This window comes from Tinamus guttatus, unplaced genomic scaffold, assembly GCF_059628265.1.
Source record: "Tinamus guttatus ecotype Peru unplaced genomic scaffold, ASM5962826v1 Tinamus_guttatus_pri_ptg000364l, whole genome shotgun sequence".
Classification (NCBI taxonomy): Eukaryota; Metazoa; Chordata; class Aves; order Tinamiformes; family Tinamidae; genus Tinamus; species Tinamus guttatus.
In genome coordinates this window covers 1,133,886-1,149,022 of record NW_028288898.1, presented here as the reverse complement: position 1 = coordinate 1,149,022, position 15,137 = coordinate 1,133,886, and the positions used below count along the sequence as shown (strand labels likewise).

At 37.4% G+C, this 15,137-nt stretch overlaps 1 protein-coding gene across 1 annotated transcript; it reads right to left on the bottom strand.

The window, feature by feature from the left end:
• Window positions 1-5,315: 5,315 nt before the first annotated feature.
• Window positions 5,316-14,870, bottom strand: RBP1 (retinol binding protein 1). The gene is made up of 4 exons (XM_010226508.2): window positions 14,649-14,870; window positions 13,872-14,050; window positions 8,673-8,774; window positions 5,316-5,598 (listed from the first exon to the last, which is right to left on the bottom strand). Exons 1-4 carry the CDS (start codon window positions 14,719-14,721, stop codon window positions 5,545-5,547), a joined length of 408 nt encoding a protein of 135 aa, XP_010224810.1. The 5' UTR covers window positions 14,722-14,870; the 3' UTR covers window positions 5,316-5,544.
• Between the last annotated feature and the right edge of the window lie 267 nt (window positions 14,871-15,137).

Genomic DNA, 15,137 nt, shown 5'->3' with positions numbered 1-15,137 from the left:
TGATTTTAAGCCCTAACAAATGCTGATGGTGACTGCCTAACATTATGTTTCCTTTTTCATTCTAAAGGCACTGCCTAATATGGAGCAAAATTAGGTGGGAATGTCAAGAGAAAGAGAGAGAGAGAGAGAGAGAGAGAGGAGCTTAGTTTAAGTATAATGTCCAATTGCCCTATGATTTTGCACTATCTCATTCTTCTGCTTTTTTTTGTCTTTTTTTTTTTTTTTTAATCTTTGCCCATCTAGAGCATTGCTTTATGCAGCTGAAAGGGGAAGGGAAAGAAGAGCAAGTGAAACTGTTGCAGGAAGGCTGTTAAACATTCCCAAGAACTGCACATCTTTGCAGTTTGCTACCGATAGCCATATAGCCATGCTCTGTGTATCTGCGTATTCACAAACTAGTTCTTAGCTTCTCTACTGTGCTTCTGCACCCATAGCTAACTGCTTGTGCTTCTGCTCCAATCTCAAACTGCCAATTAGATGAATATTTAAATAAAAAACTTAAATTGTAAATGTTTTAATTGCAAAAATGACCTCTAATTGGGTCAACATTGTAATAGTGTCATACCAGCCAGCACAAGATAAATGCTCTTCTGTTATGGAAATTACTGTAAAGTCAATAACCACAGACTTTTCTCCCTCTTTCTTTCCTCCCCTCACTCTTGGCTCCAAAATAAAATGTGTTTCTTCAAAAAAGGAATTGCCTGTTGAAGGGCCTAGTGAAGACCTGAAGTGCCACTCTGCTCGAGTGTTCCGTGCGGGTGCTTGTTATTAACTGCTACAGAGAGAGAAAAGTGCTTTTCGTGGTAGTGAAACACGGAGTATTGAAGGAGCTCTACTGTTCTGTGAACTTTCGCTGCAGGCCGGCAGGGAGCAAATCACTTAAATATTTACTTGCAGTTTGTAAAGCTGCTTAAAGTAGACATAGCAGTAGCATATAGGTTCTGTTGGAAGATGAAATGTTTTAGTAATAGAAGGTGAATAGTCATGAATCTATTATGTTATTGCAGCTGAGACTTTCCAAGAAGCAATACAGTACAATGTGCTACATGCTAGGAATGTGCTATTAATATGGTACCGGAGAACTCTTGGGGTTGTTTTGACTATCTACTGAATCTATTTAATATAGTGGAGCCAATTAAATGATGGGCACTGCTGAAGGAGGGTGTATCTGGTGGAGCATGTCACTCATGCCACCTTGCCATCTTCTATTGCTTGCTCTCATAAAAGACTTTTTAGGAATCTATTGCAGCATCCTATTATAAGGTATTTGTCGTTGTCATTCTCATTTTACGTAAGACTATTATAAAGATCATACTAAGCAATTATTTCCTGTCTTTCACTGATAGACTGTTACATAAATGTAGCCTGGTATCCTGATGTGTATTTCAGTTCTTCTTTGACATTCTATCCTAGGCAAAACTTGCTTCTAAATCATTATGTATTCTAAGCACACAGGCTGAATTAATCCTTTTCCTGTTGTTGTGTCCTGACAAGGATAGATCAGTTGGTGAGTAATGACAAATAGCATGCAAAAGGTGGCTGAGGGTCATGCTAACCATTTATTGCTAAATAATGTTGAAAACCAGGTGAAGAGGAAGTATAGAACTCAGCAGTGTCCTTTCTGGGAGGATTCTCCTAAGCTGCTATTCATCTGCTGAACCTGCTATGAGACACTGGGCAGATGTAAAATAGCTTATTACAATTAATAAAGTATGTTTAAAAATTCACAAAGTGATTATAGCCATGGATTAGTGCAATGAAGGTTAAAATAAATGTTTATATAAACCTGGCAAGTAGGGAATTTGGTATTTGCTAACTCTCTTGCTGTAAAATGGGCCTTAGCTTTATTTCCTCAAAAAATAAGAAATGCCTTTCTAGTATGTGAATTAAATATCATTTATTTATATCTATGAAGTAGGAGGGGCAGATGTGTAATCGGAAAATGCAAATTTACTTGTCCTATTGTGGATCTCAAGGGACTCATGTCAGCATTATCTTGTCACCACTGCAGTGCTAACAAAGAGCTTGCTAAACTGAATTCATTTTCTACGTCTTTCAGTGTATTTCAATTGTTTCTGTTGGTTTCTCAGAAGTTTTTCTCTCAGGACTTGTCCTGATTAGGTTTTAAATATCTTGTTAGATGATGTTGGCTGCCATCTGCTACCTTAAGTGCTAGAACAAAGGGCAGTGCATTGCCATGCATTACGATTGTTGACTGCAAAATCAGGCACTTCCTCTAATCTTATTTGCATGTTATACCTGCCTTGCATGGAGATGGTATCACGTGCCAGTGACAGGTTGCACATTTCTTCCAGGATTTTTGTGCTGTAACACAGCTTCTAACTTGGCTGTGATCTTAGAATTGTACCTTTAGTAACATGGAAAGCAGTAAAATAGCAATTTATAGTAAAAGAGTAATTAAGCTAACAGTCTTAACATATTTGACGTGAAGTGTTATGTTCAGAGTGGAAATTAGTCGTTCATCCATTTCCTTACACTTTAAGAAAGTTTTTAAGGAATATCAGATCAAATTAAGCCACAGTCCAGTACAGTCAGGCTTGTACTGCAAGGTTGCTTTTTTTCAAATTTAATCTCTCCTTTGATAGAAATTATGCTAGGTTTATTTCTGGGGCTCTCTAAATTTGAAGTAAGTTCTTTGCTGTCTATACTGCCAGGAAAGCAGTACCCTCTGGGTTCTTGCTCAAGGGTGTGCAATCTAAGGATTTCTGATATTCATAACGTCTAGGTATTTAAACTAGTAACTCCCCATATCTTGTAATAGCATAAAATGTTTTCCCCTTGCCACATAAAATAAATTAAAGTCCTATTTCCCTTGCTCTGGAACCATGGTCTGATCTTTGAAGATCTCCATAAGCCTTGCTTTCCATCTGTAGAAAAGGCTTTGTAAAAAACAATGAATTTGATGCTTCTCTGCATGTACATCCATTGAGCAACATGTCCTGGGACTCCAGGCAGTGGAAGTGGCCCTCTGGCATAGCAGACTGCTCTGCTCTTCCTGAAAGTCAGCTGGGAATTCTTTTGGGGATATGCCAAGAATTTGTGTATTGTATTGTGTATGAGCAGAATGGCTTTTGCTGGGCATGGCTCACCTGGAAAAGATGTGATCTAGTTACGGGGAGTATTTCCTGAGGAAAAACACATCTGCCTTAGTTTGTTTCTCAGGTTTTGTCATCTAGAGTTTTCTGAAATTAATAAAGCGTCAAGATGGGATTAAACTTTTAGCAATAGAGGGTGAAATGGGCCTTTTTGCCTTTCTGCTCACACTGTCTCTGTAAACAATGGTCTAGCCTCACAAAATTAAAATTAGTGTTGGAAGTAATGCAGTTTTGCAAAAATAAAGAAGGTTGGTACTAGTAAACTGTAGCTGAAAATCTCTGGAAGATTGAGAAAATAAATCTGATTTATTATAAATTCATTATAAATCTGATTCCCGAGTAGTAAGCAAGTCTGGATATAAATTCACTCTGAAGGTATTGACTATTAAATAGTTTTAAAAGGGGTCAAAGAGGCTGATATTTGCCAAGTAATAAACAAAAATTGCCAAATGTTATGCATTCATAAATAGATACTACTTGGAGTAAGTTTTAAATGATATTTTACAATGCCATGATTTTAAGGACTTAGGGAAACAGCCGGGGTAATTTTATGTGTGTTACTTGGAGGACGTCATCATGGAAGCAGTGAACAGCATTTTCTCAATCCCTTTTTTAGGGAAATGCTTGCTGCTGCTGAGACAAGAGATTACAATAAGGACAAGTAAGTCAGGTGATTTGAAGAGATTGTACTCAAAGCTCAAATTTTTTGAAGTTTCTATATTTCAAGTAAAAAATTAACCATGGAGGTACTTCTCGAGTCTTCCTTTTCTCCATGATTGTAAGCAGAGTACATTGCTTTTGTTTGGCAAGCCATTAGTTATTAACTGCAGTGGTAAATTTGCCCTTGTACCAAATGACACAAAGGGGAAAAGCTGTCTGATTACAATAATAGTAGCATTTAACAATTGGATTTACTTAGCTAGATGTTAATTGATCCACTTATAACCTTCTGCAAAGAGTTTGTGTTTGTTGCACAAAGACTGCAGGGAGCTGGAGGCGAAAATTAGAAGACATCTGGTGAATTCAAAGTTATGAACTGCCAAACTCAACCAAAGGAAAACTACATTTCCAAAAGGTCTGATTCAGTGTTGAACGTTAAAAATAATTCTGTAGAGTTTACTTGTAGATAGTGGTAGGAACTATAGCATTATTTTATAATTTTAATTTGCACAAGAGAAAGATAATTTAAGTGGTCTTAATGAATAAAGATCTGCTATAAATGAGACATTGGAGTTTAGTCCTGATTGTCCGTTGTTGCATATGTAGCTTTCCTTGGGGCTGAAGAGTGGAATGGTGTCTAAAGGGTATTGTGTGATTATGAGAACTTAGGAATCTGAAGGAAGGAAGTTTCTGTATCCAGAAATCTTTCAGAGACACCCAAATAACCACTGCACTGAAATTTGGCAACCAGGATACCCCAAACCTTGTGTAATGTCATAAATAATACGTTAAGTAGATGGGCTAAGGGCTGTTAGCAACTTCCCTTAAGCCGAGTGGTGTATTTAACCTGAGATGCGCAGGTTTTTCACCCTCCTCCCTCTGCTGGAACCTTTCTATCTTACTTTAAAGTTACCCATTTTTTAACTGCCCCACACCAAGCACAGGAGCTCATCACTGTTACTGCTGGCTTGTGCATCCATTAAGGAGTTAGGAGGGATATCCACTGGGATAGCCACTGGAAACCTAGCTAGATAAACAGCACTGTGACTCTCCTGTGGGAGAAAAAGAGTCTCTGTGTGTTACTTGGTTGACTAGGCCCAAGTACAATTCCCAGAGCCTCCTACTCTTGAAGAAACCACTTGTTTCTTCAAAATAAGAGACAAAATCAATAAATATGCAGTCAGTGGCTAGAGCATATAGAAAGGATTTGCCCATTGGTCCTGCTATTGGGAAGTACTGGTTTTCCAAAATATCCATCCATATCTTTACTTAATTTGAGAAACTGAGTTTTATTCCTGGTGGAATACTTGCAGTAGAGCTGTTGGGGTTGATGGTAATATTCACATTGACTTCAGTGAAATCAGATTTCAGTGTATATTAAGCCACAGATGATAGTTCTAAATCCCTTTCCTAGAGCAATAAACATGATTTCTATTTAGGCAAAAAAATGAGCTCGTTGCTTCTTAAACTTGCATCTCATTTTATACCCAGCATTCTCTCATTTGATGTAGTAAAGACCAAGGTGCACACACATTTACAGTGTTTAGTATCTTTAATTGGCATTCCTAAAAATAATTTTATTTGGAATTATTTATTTAAAAATAATTAGATAAAAACATTTTATGCAAAGTCTGACTATACAATTCCAATGTCATCTTCATCTCTTTGCTTGCTGTCTTGTCCTTGATGACACACATTACTGGTACTTGGAGATATGGTGGTAGATCAGTATGTTCTACTGTTCTTCACTTTTCTATCAGCAGAAGGCTTACTGGACCTTCTTAAAGACCTGCTTACACTTGACTCCACACACTCTTATTTCCTAGGAAGGGACAGTGATTGAAAAACACAACTTTTACATAGAACCCATGCTCTATATATTCATTTATATGTCTGGCTTAATTTGATTTCAGTTTGCTATCAAATTATGTTGTGTAATTTGTATTGTGTATCTTTTATTTTTTAATCCTAGCAGGAACTAGATTTTTTTTTTTTCTTGGAAAAAGGTGGAATGAGAGAAGTTATCTCAGGATCTCAGATCTTAAAGGGCCAAATGCGTTCCCAATGCGCTATTCTTTATTTGTGTGCACACACAATTTACTCCTTGAAGTGGGTATTTTCTGTTTTGGGCACTTAAACAAATTATTCAGAAATAGATTTGAAAAAAACGGTTCTGAATAAGCGTGGATGGGAAATGGGATCTAGGCACAGCACAACAGGAATAAGTTGACCACACTGGACATCTCTCCTGTTTGGATGTCTTGTGCCCCATGGTAGCATTTTAAAAGCCCTGGCTGCTCATCACTGCATCATGGTGAACTGTGCATAGGTAGCAGCAGTGATGATTATGTCTTGGGCATTGATTTGAAAGGCATACTGCTTGTATGCTAATTTCACTGAATACCCAGTTTAACACTTTTTGGGGTTTGGAGAATCCGTATGTGTATGGATGTATGGAGGTGTTGACTAGTTTTGGTAGAAGAAGAAAAATGCTGGAACTTCTTAAGGGCCAAAAAGACAAAGTTTAGGACCTATCAGAATAGACACACTGTCTGTTCTGAAAGATAAGATTTAATAAAGCTGCGAGAACATTCTTCAGAAGCAGAAGGCAGAGCTTCTTGGGTCGTTCTGCACATTTTCTTACGGACTTCGAAAAAATAACATAAAAAAGCTCTGCTGGGTCAGTAACCCCATTGGAATATGCTGCTTGAATTTTAAAAGCACTAATAAGAGAGAGTGGCTCATGATGAATAGAGGCAACAAGCAGACTGATACAGTGATTTTAGATAGGACCTGTTTTGTTCACTTTATATATAGGTAACCTGGAAGAAGGAGTATGCAATAAGGGCTAAGAGATCTGCTGACAATGATAAAAACCTACAGAGCAGAAGCAATCAATACAATAGAAAAGGGCAATAAAATTCAGACGGAAAAGGAGAATGGTCAAAGAAGTCACTCAAGTAAAATGGAATCTGAGAGGGAAAAAGAGCTACAAAGTACAAACCATAGAATGAAATGGTGAAAACAGCAGGTGATAAACTACCGAAGGATATAGTACTATTCTCCACAGAACTGTGCAAAGAATTAAATTAATACTTGGCTCATTGTGTAAAGTTCAATAGGATCATAAAACTATCGAAGTATCAGTTTTTTAGAGGTAACTGTCCATTGTATCAAAGAACTCTGAAAAGTAGCAGACTTAGTAATTCTAGCTGGTCAAAAATAAGAGATGAAATGGGTCTCTCTTTTACAGTATGTTTAATGGAGAGAGTTACACTAATGAGGATTCTGAGGAGTAAAGAAGATGTCTTTTGAAATTGGTGAAATACGAAAAATGATAAAACTGAAATATTGCGGATTTGCCTGTGCAATACTTGGGGACTTCCTTTGCATGAAGCAACCTTGTATTGACTGTCATGTACATGTGAGACAGGCTTTTAATTTTAATAATTTTAATTTTACTAAATTGCACAAGTGTCAGTGGGTGCAGGGACGCCCGCATGGACTAGCAGATATGAGACGGAATCGTCACAGCCTTCTCATGCAGCAGCCTGAGATCACTCATGTTGCTTATGTATCTGAAGCACTAGATATATATGTTTACGCAAGTGAAACTGAGTTTATGATTTTGGAAATGCTCAGTGGCCAAGGATAGAAAGTAGTGTGGCCTGCATGGTGAGGCTATATAGCCAGAGCATGGATCAGTATGGATGGCAGAGGTCTTGGCCAAAGAGTATGGTGTCAGGAGCAGCAACCCCAAAGAGATAATGACTACAGAGCTGTCAAAGAGCAGGAGCCATGACTTGCAGCAAATAAAAGAGGCCAGAGAAATGGAAGAGGGACTAGTGCCGTTGCCTTATCTAAGATGAAGGCCGCAAGGCATAAGCCGAGCTTCTGAGCTGCTCCTTGTAGGGCAGTCGCGACCTCATTTCCAGCCTGGGATCTGAAGGGGCTCATGCTCTGGGTCATGGTGCCCAAGGAATGTGAGACTGGGGGCTACTATGTGAATTCTTTAATGTGTCTGTGTGCTGGACAGGGAACTGTACATATACAGAAAATTCTGGAGACTGTTTCTCATTGTTTCATCTCAGCTGTTTGATCTGAGCTATAAAGTGATCAGTCACACAGATACTCCCTCCCTACGTGCACTATCACAAGCATGTAGTCCAGATGATCTATCACATACATTCCCTTTCCAAAGCAGTACCTGTGACTTCTAGTATTTCCTAAAAATTTTATGTAGTACTAATGGGCTTGGGGTACTGCTGCAAAGATTTTGTATATACTTATGGGATAGGATTTGCCTATTTAGAGAACATCCATTTAGAATAATGAATACTAATAGTACTGAAGAGTGAACAAGAATGGAAGTTGGATTTTATTGTCTCAGCTGGAAGAGTGTGTCCTAGTGAACTGCTGAGAGAGGGAGGATGCTGCAAAGAGCTATGTGAGAAAGAATGGTGACCTTCTCAGGGGTCCTGCTAACTTAGAAAGATAGAAGTGATGATCTGAAAGAACATGGCATCTCCAATGCTAAACTGCTGTTTCAGTTCTCTAAGCTATAATGCAGTCTGGTCTGTAATTACTTTAAAAGAATTGTGACCTTCACGCAGTATACAGATGTCTTCCTCCATGCAAACATTTCAAGTTGGTATGTTTGGACAGACAGTTAACACAGAAAAAGGACTATTTTGAAATCTGGTAAACTTCATAAGAGACGTAACAATAATAATTCCACATGAGATTACTGCTGTAGAAATAGAAGCAAATGCAGCAATAATACTTAATTATGTCAAAGCAAGCCAAGATAACATAGCACACAGCTCGCAGCATTGCACATGACCATTTGAATAAACAATACAGTAGTAGCATTTGAGACCTGCTACATCATCTTACCAGGTGCATTTCATCTCCTTCAATCCACTGGGTCCATCCACGACCTTCCTTTTCTCCTTTCTGTACACAAAGAAGCTTATCTCCATCCCAAGATACTGTGGTCTAGCAAGAGAGACATGTTCAGTGTTACTATAGTATTCCCTTAATCATCATTAACAGTTTCATTAAAGCAAAACTTCTCACTAATGCAATAAATGATAAACATAGCTCATAAGAATAATAATTATACATTGAGCTGTAGCACTGAGGATAGTTATAATGAAATGACCTAAATGCAATAATTAAATGAGCCAAATAGTTAGCTACAATGAACTAAACAGTTAGTTCATTAGTTGTTATTACCCAACTGCCTGTTAAAACTCAGGAGGATGGGATATAGCCAGTTCTTTCAACATGTGAAAACCATCACAAATGCCTGTAAGAATGCACTCCTCTCCCTGCCGACATGGACAGCAGGTCCATGCTCTAGCACCTTGTTTGCAAAAAGAGTTGAAAACTTGAGCTGCGCTTTCCTTTTTCCACTGTAAGAACTGTTCTGCAGCCACTTTACCTGAAACCAGTACCCACCTACTGGCAGCTAGGAAAGAACACAAAAGGCTTTGAGATACCAACTTGGGCTTTTTCTCTCTCTTAATCTGCCCTCTATCATCAAGCAGAATTTTTGGCAGCATCCTGTAACTGGAGGACCACATTTGTTTCTTGAGTGCACAAGAGAAGACGAAAATGTAGTAAAACCTCCTTTAGTTAGCAGAGACTGATGCAGCTACACTCAGTACCTGACTACATACTTACTCTTCTTATTTTTTCAGAATTAAGCATCTTCTTAATTAGTCTGCTGGACAGGGAGAGGCTTGAGTCTCACAAGAGTAAAGATGATCAGGATTTAGCACAGCACTTTTGTGGATACCTGTGCTATCCTGAGTAGTTCAGTGGAACCTACATTCATGAAACTATTTAAATGAGGGTGCATCCTGCAGCTTATTACTATGGCTTCCCTTTACTGACAACCTGCCTTTCACTTCTCCATAAGATAAAGAGTAGCAATATTCTGTAAAAAAAATAAAGGAGGAAGAGAAAGAGCAGTGGCAATTTCTGCTTCATTAAGATAGTTTAACATCAATTTTAGGACAGTGCTTTGAAATGAGCCTGTTAGGTGAATGTGAGGACAAAATACATCATTAGCCTGCATTGTGAAAGTCTTCAAGCCATTGCCTGTACAATTAGTCATATAAGGAGAGAAGATGAATTCTGAAATATCATTAAAGGAAAACTTACTCTGTTCATCCTATGTAGTTTCTAAGAAAAGGAGTTAGCCTGCATTTGTCAGTCTGCAAGTTAAAAGCAATTCCGCATTCAAGAACTATGTGGCCACACAGTATTTATTAATGTATATGTCACAAACAATTAATTCTTAAATAATGGCAATATTTCTAATAGGTACAACCAGCAATCTCCACCCATGGGGAGCTTTAGACTAAACAAACTTCAAAAATTAATCATGGGCAACACATTGTTAGTGATGCCATATAGTGTTGTCTGCGCAGCATATGGGGTCTCCAAAAACAAACTTGTTTGTCCTTGTTAGAAATCTGCCTGATCTGTAAAATGCATTCACAAATTCTTCTGTGTTCACACATGTAAAAATAGCCTAGTAGTAGACAAAATATCAAAAATATAGCTCCTTTGGATATGTAATATGCTATCACAGGAAAGGACAACACATTGGAGAAAAGCTGTACTTAAAGAGGGATAATGTGGTCACCATGGTTTAGATTGTCTTCCATATCTGTTTTGGCTTTATAGGCATCCCAGTTGCCCAGCTGGAGAGTTGGAGTAACAAATAATACTAGTTAAAGCGAAAAATACTTAGCTTCTAAGTCAACCTCTCCAAGACTTCCTGATGATTCTAAAAAACCATATCCATAAGAAAATAAACACTATTTCTACAGCTGACCTGAAGATGAAAAGGCTGCTGTAAAACAAATGATTATTTATATTGCAGCTTTGCTTAGTAACAGCAATTTTTTATTTCACTGAGTATTAGCTCAGATTAGATGCATAGTTTAATACTGTGGGTGTACCTGTGCATTCAAGTGTATGTATATTCACTTATAAAATAAGATCCAAATTCATTATTACTTCTAATATTTAAAAAGTCAGTTGTTATGGAAATTATGAAAATATTCATTAGGTTAGTATGCTTAGGGGGAGTTGAGAAACATTTGCAGCAGTGCAAGGAAATGTTAACTTTTTTCGTTTCCAAGGGTGGTTCAAATCATTTAATTTCAGAAAATGATGCACTTCCTCTTGCTTTTTTGTTTTCCAATCAATATTAAACATTGCTCCTGGCAATTTGGTGACAATCACAGAAAAGTTAAACACCCCAAACTCTTAACCAAGATGTCTGATAGCCAGAATTCGCAGTGATAACATTCTAAGTTTCTTTTGAGAGGCATCAATAGTGAAGGGATACTAGTAAACCGTATAGTTTCTATTTTGTAGGTGGCTATTTCACTACAAAGGCTAAAAAGGACAGAATGTATTGCAGGAGAACATAATGTTCTCTTTTTTGTTAGTAGAAACAACAACTTACTGAAAATAAGATTAATCACTAGCATTTTTATCTCGTCTTTCTTTAGGTCACACCCCAATATCTGATATAATAAAAGACCCAATAATACAGAAGATAGAAATTTCCCTTGGCTCAGGTGGAACAGGGTAGTGAGGTCTTCCATTCCAAATGTCTCTCTAAAGACACACACAGCATTGAGGATGGAGGTGTCCTGGCTATTAGGTGTGCGCTGGCTGCCTCTGTCTACCCTTTACCGAGAGCTAATACACTCGGTCTCATTCAGATGTTTGGATGGCATAAAAATTATAATGCAAAAAGTAAAACTGACTCTAGCAGTGAAATAGAAAAATAACATTTTTAGAAAAATAAGTTTTGCATCTGAGCTTACCCATTGTTGACTTGGAACATGAAATGTCAATCTTTGTTGTTTTTCATTTAGTTTTTTTACATACTTTTAACTGAAGTAGTTAGCATATATACTGTGAAGACACATAAGATAACTTAAAATAAGAATCAGCGTTTTTTTAGTCTTTCTTCTTCAGGCAGTATTGATTTGGAATTATCCTAGTTACACTGTGCCCTGATGGCCTCAAAGACATGTTTTACAACTGAAAGGTGAACACAATTTCAGTGAATTACACATAAGAAGATCCAGACAGTTCATTGTGGTAATATTATTTTTACTAATGTGTATTAACTCTAGTTAGATAACTCCTTAGATGTATACTTCATTAAAAGAAAAATAATCTATACATATTGGATGAGAGACTTCTAATGTAATTTTTGCACAGTAATTGCTTGGCTATATAGATTAATGTTTAATGTGTAATTTGTCTTATCCATGTTACTTTGAACTTCTCATGCATTGAGCTATTTGGACGAATAACAGGATAGTGAGCAGAAAAGTTGCCTAGTGTTCTGCTTGGTCCAGGATGTAGATAACAATTATTGAATCATAATCTCTCCCACTACACAGGTTAAGTATTAATGATAAAGTCATTTATGTCATGCAGCTTCACAAGCTATGGATGAGGACAAAAGACATTAGGAATGAAATTCTACTTTCCATTTTATGGTGGCTTTTCTTGTTATGTCCCTCAGTGTCTCTTACCACCTTCATTATCCTTCTCTCTTCTGTCTGGCCTGTTGTAGTTGCTTAAAACTTGCCTGACTTTGTGGTTTCCAGATGTGGGGAGAACCTGGAGACAGGCAGCTTCTTATGTTGCTGCCTTTGGGAAAGTTGATGTTTCATCAAGTAGAGAAATTTTTAATAAGCGAATTGAACTGCAAAGTGTGATGCATTGCTACAGAGGCAGTGATCTTGACCTTGATTGTAGAGCTGCAGTTACTACCTGCTTATGAGCTTGGTGGCCATAAGTGAATGTGGAGGATTTCTGAGCCCTTTTGTAGAGTGAGGAGCACGAGTCATTCTCATCAAACAAACAGTCAGGGACTGATTGTCCCTTTGGTCCTTTGGAAGAGGCAAGAAGCTGAGGGTACCTTCTGCTTCTAAGGCTTATTAAGCATTTTGCACTCAAGGGATAAATACTCAACGGATAAAATGTTTACGCAGCTCTTGGAAGCAGCATAAGCTAGTGGTTGTCTGACATAATCTGCAGAAATTGTTGCAGGTGTCGAGGCTAGAGAACCTCACAGCACAATCACTTCATTCCCCCCGGCAAAGGATGTTTTATTCTAGATTTCAATGGCATCTGACTATAACAATGGTTAATTTGAGATATCCTGTATGCACACAAACAAGTACAACACTGATGAAATCACAGGTGACTTTAGACATTTTAGAGGATGACAGGTGACTTTAGAGGTTGGGGAGAGGTTCTAAGCATTACTATTTTTACTAGTAATTTAGCCATCTAAATCTAAGTCTTTCTTCAGGATTGTAACTGTTCAATGAGTCTGGAATCTCTATCCTGATGAAGAACCTTCCAGTCATCAAAGATATACTCTGGCTCCTATTTCACTTGGCACAAATACACTTTGCTTCTCCCTTCCTTGAAAATACAGCTGGTTCAAATAAAGAACTTGCTTTTCTCATTTTTTTTCTTGTTAATCAGTGTTTATCAATCATGATTTACAAAATATTGTCTCACTAGCAAGAAAAAACACTCATAACATAGAGTCCTCAGCACTGGCTTATTGATCACAGCGATTTGGTGCAGTAGGCTAATCAGTGCATCCACGCTACCAAATACATCCAGGAAGGTGGGATCACAGAAACAAGAACAAGAAAAGCACCAATTTCTAAGTGTTTGGCCAATCTTACTCACGGGGAGTTGTGCCTGATCCTGCAAACAATGGATTTCTTTTGCTGTAAAACATTGCCAAATGCAGAAGTACTATAAATCTGTCCATAACCAACTTTATGACTTACAAATAGCCCAGTATATATTGAAATGAATTTAATATGCATTAATGAAATTGTTTCATGCTCCTAATTAAAATTAGCATTTCTTACATGCTGAAAACTGAGAAGTTCGGAAATAGCCTTATGAATAGCCTCCTAAAATGGCTTACAAATGTGTTTGTGGCAAGGCCATGGATTATTAATAATTATTCCTAATCTTTTTTTTTTTTTTGTCATCAGTTCTTACAGCTCTAATTCTTACCATGCATTTGCGATCATCCACCCCAGCTAAATCCTCCTCAAACTCCTTTCCTACATCAAATTCCATGATGTAGTTTCTAAAAGTGCTTAGCGTTTTAATGATCATATGATCCCCATTCTGAAGGATGTCTTTGTCAGGTTTTAGCAAGTTTGCTATTTTTCTTACAGCAACATTTACATCTGAAAAACAAAAAGAGTTATTTTAATCCAGAAAAGTCTACAAAAGAGGATTGTAGCTCTTGGGAGGACTAATGCGAACAAAGATAAATAAATGAATGTCCAGATCCTTTCAAGATCAGCTTGCCTATCAGGAGGAAGCCTGTAGCCTAATAATTCTGTTAAATAAGTCAATGTTTTGACTGTTGCTTATGCTGAACCCCAAATAAATTCCACTTGTATATGACAACTAACAAGGTTCTTTCTTTGGAAACACTGGCATTTTATATACTTCTTCATCAAATGCAAGCACACCAAACAACATCAAATATATTCTTGTGTTTGTAGGACACATAACACTTTTAGTGATTTTCAAATTATGAGTAATTTTTAAGTTTGAAAACCGCCATCTCTGTAATTGTAAACTTCAAGATGGTAAAAAGTAGAGGCTGTTTAGGATAAACAGTTTTGCATAAGGCAGTTCTTACAGAGCACTTCAAAAAACAAATCTCACAAGGATGGTTCAAGGAAAAAGAAAAAACAGATTCTTGTCAAGACTAAGAAGACTAAGACAGGTTGCATTTATTCATTATTTACTAAAGAAACATGAAGGGAATCTTACCCAGGGCTTTCAAATACTCTTCAAAATTGTCATTGCTGACCATTTTCCAGTAACCATTGAAATCTGCCGGCATCCCTGCTCTAGGTAATTGTCAAAATCAAAGTCTTCCTTCGAACAGCGTGTGATTCTGCAGCACACGGCTCACTGCCTTCCTTTGTGGTGAGCTTGAACTCGGGTTTCTTTTATCTGTTTTTCAGACCGTGTAGCCATGAAAGTCCTCCTAATCCGATTATTGGTGAAGTGTTGCCTTTAAATCCTTCCACAAGGCCGAACCTCTGAGATTTGTAATGACAGCAGGATAACTTGATTTAAATGGAATGAAACATTCACCTTCCCCATAATTTCTGTATGGCTACTGATTATCTGCTGATCCATTTTAACCATATTACTCTTCATTTTTCATGCTACTCGGAAATAAGGTCTTTTAAATGGTTTTAGTCTAGGATATTAACCAAGGCTATACAAGGGCTTGTGTGTTTTTTAGGTGAA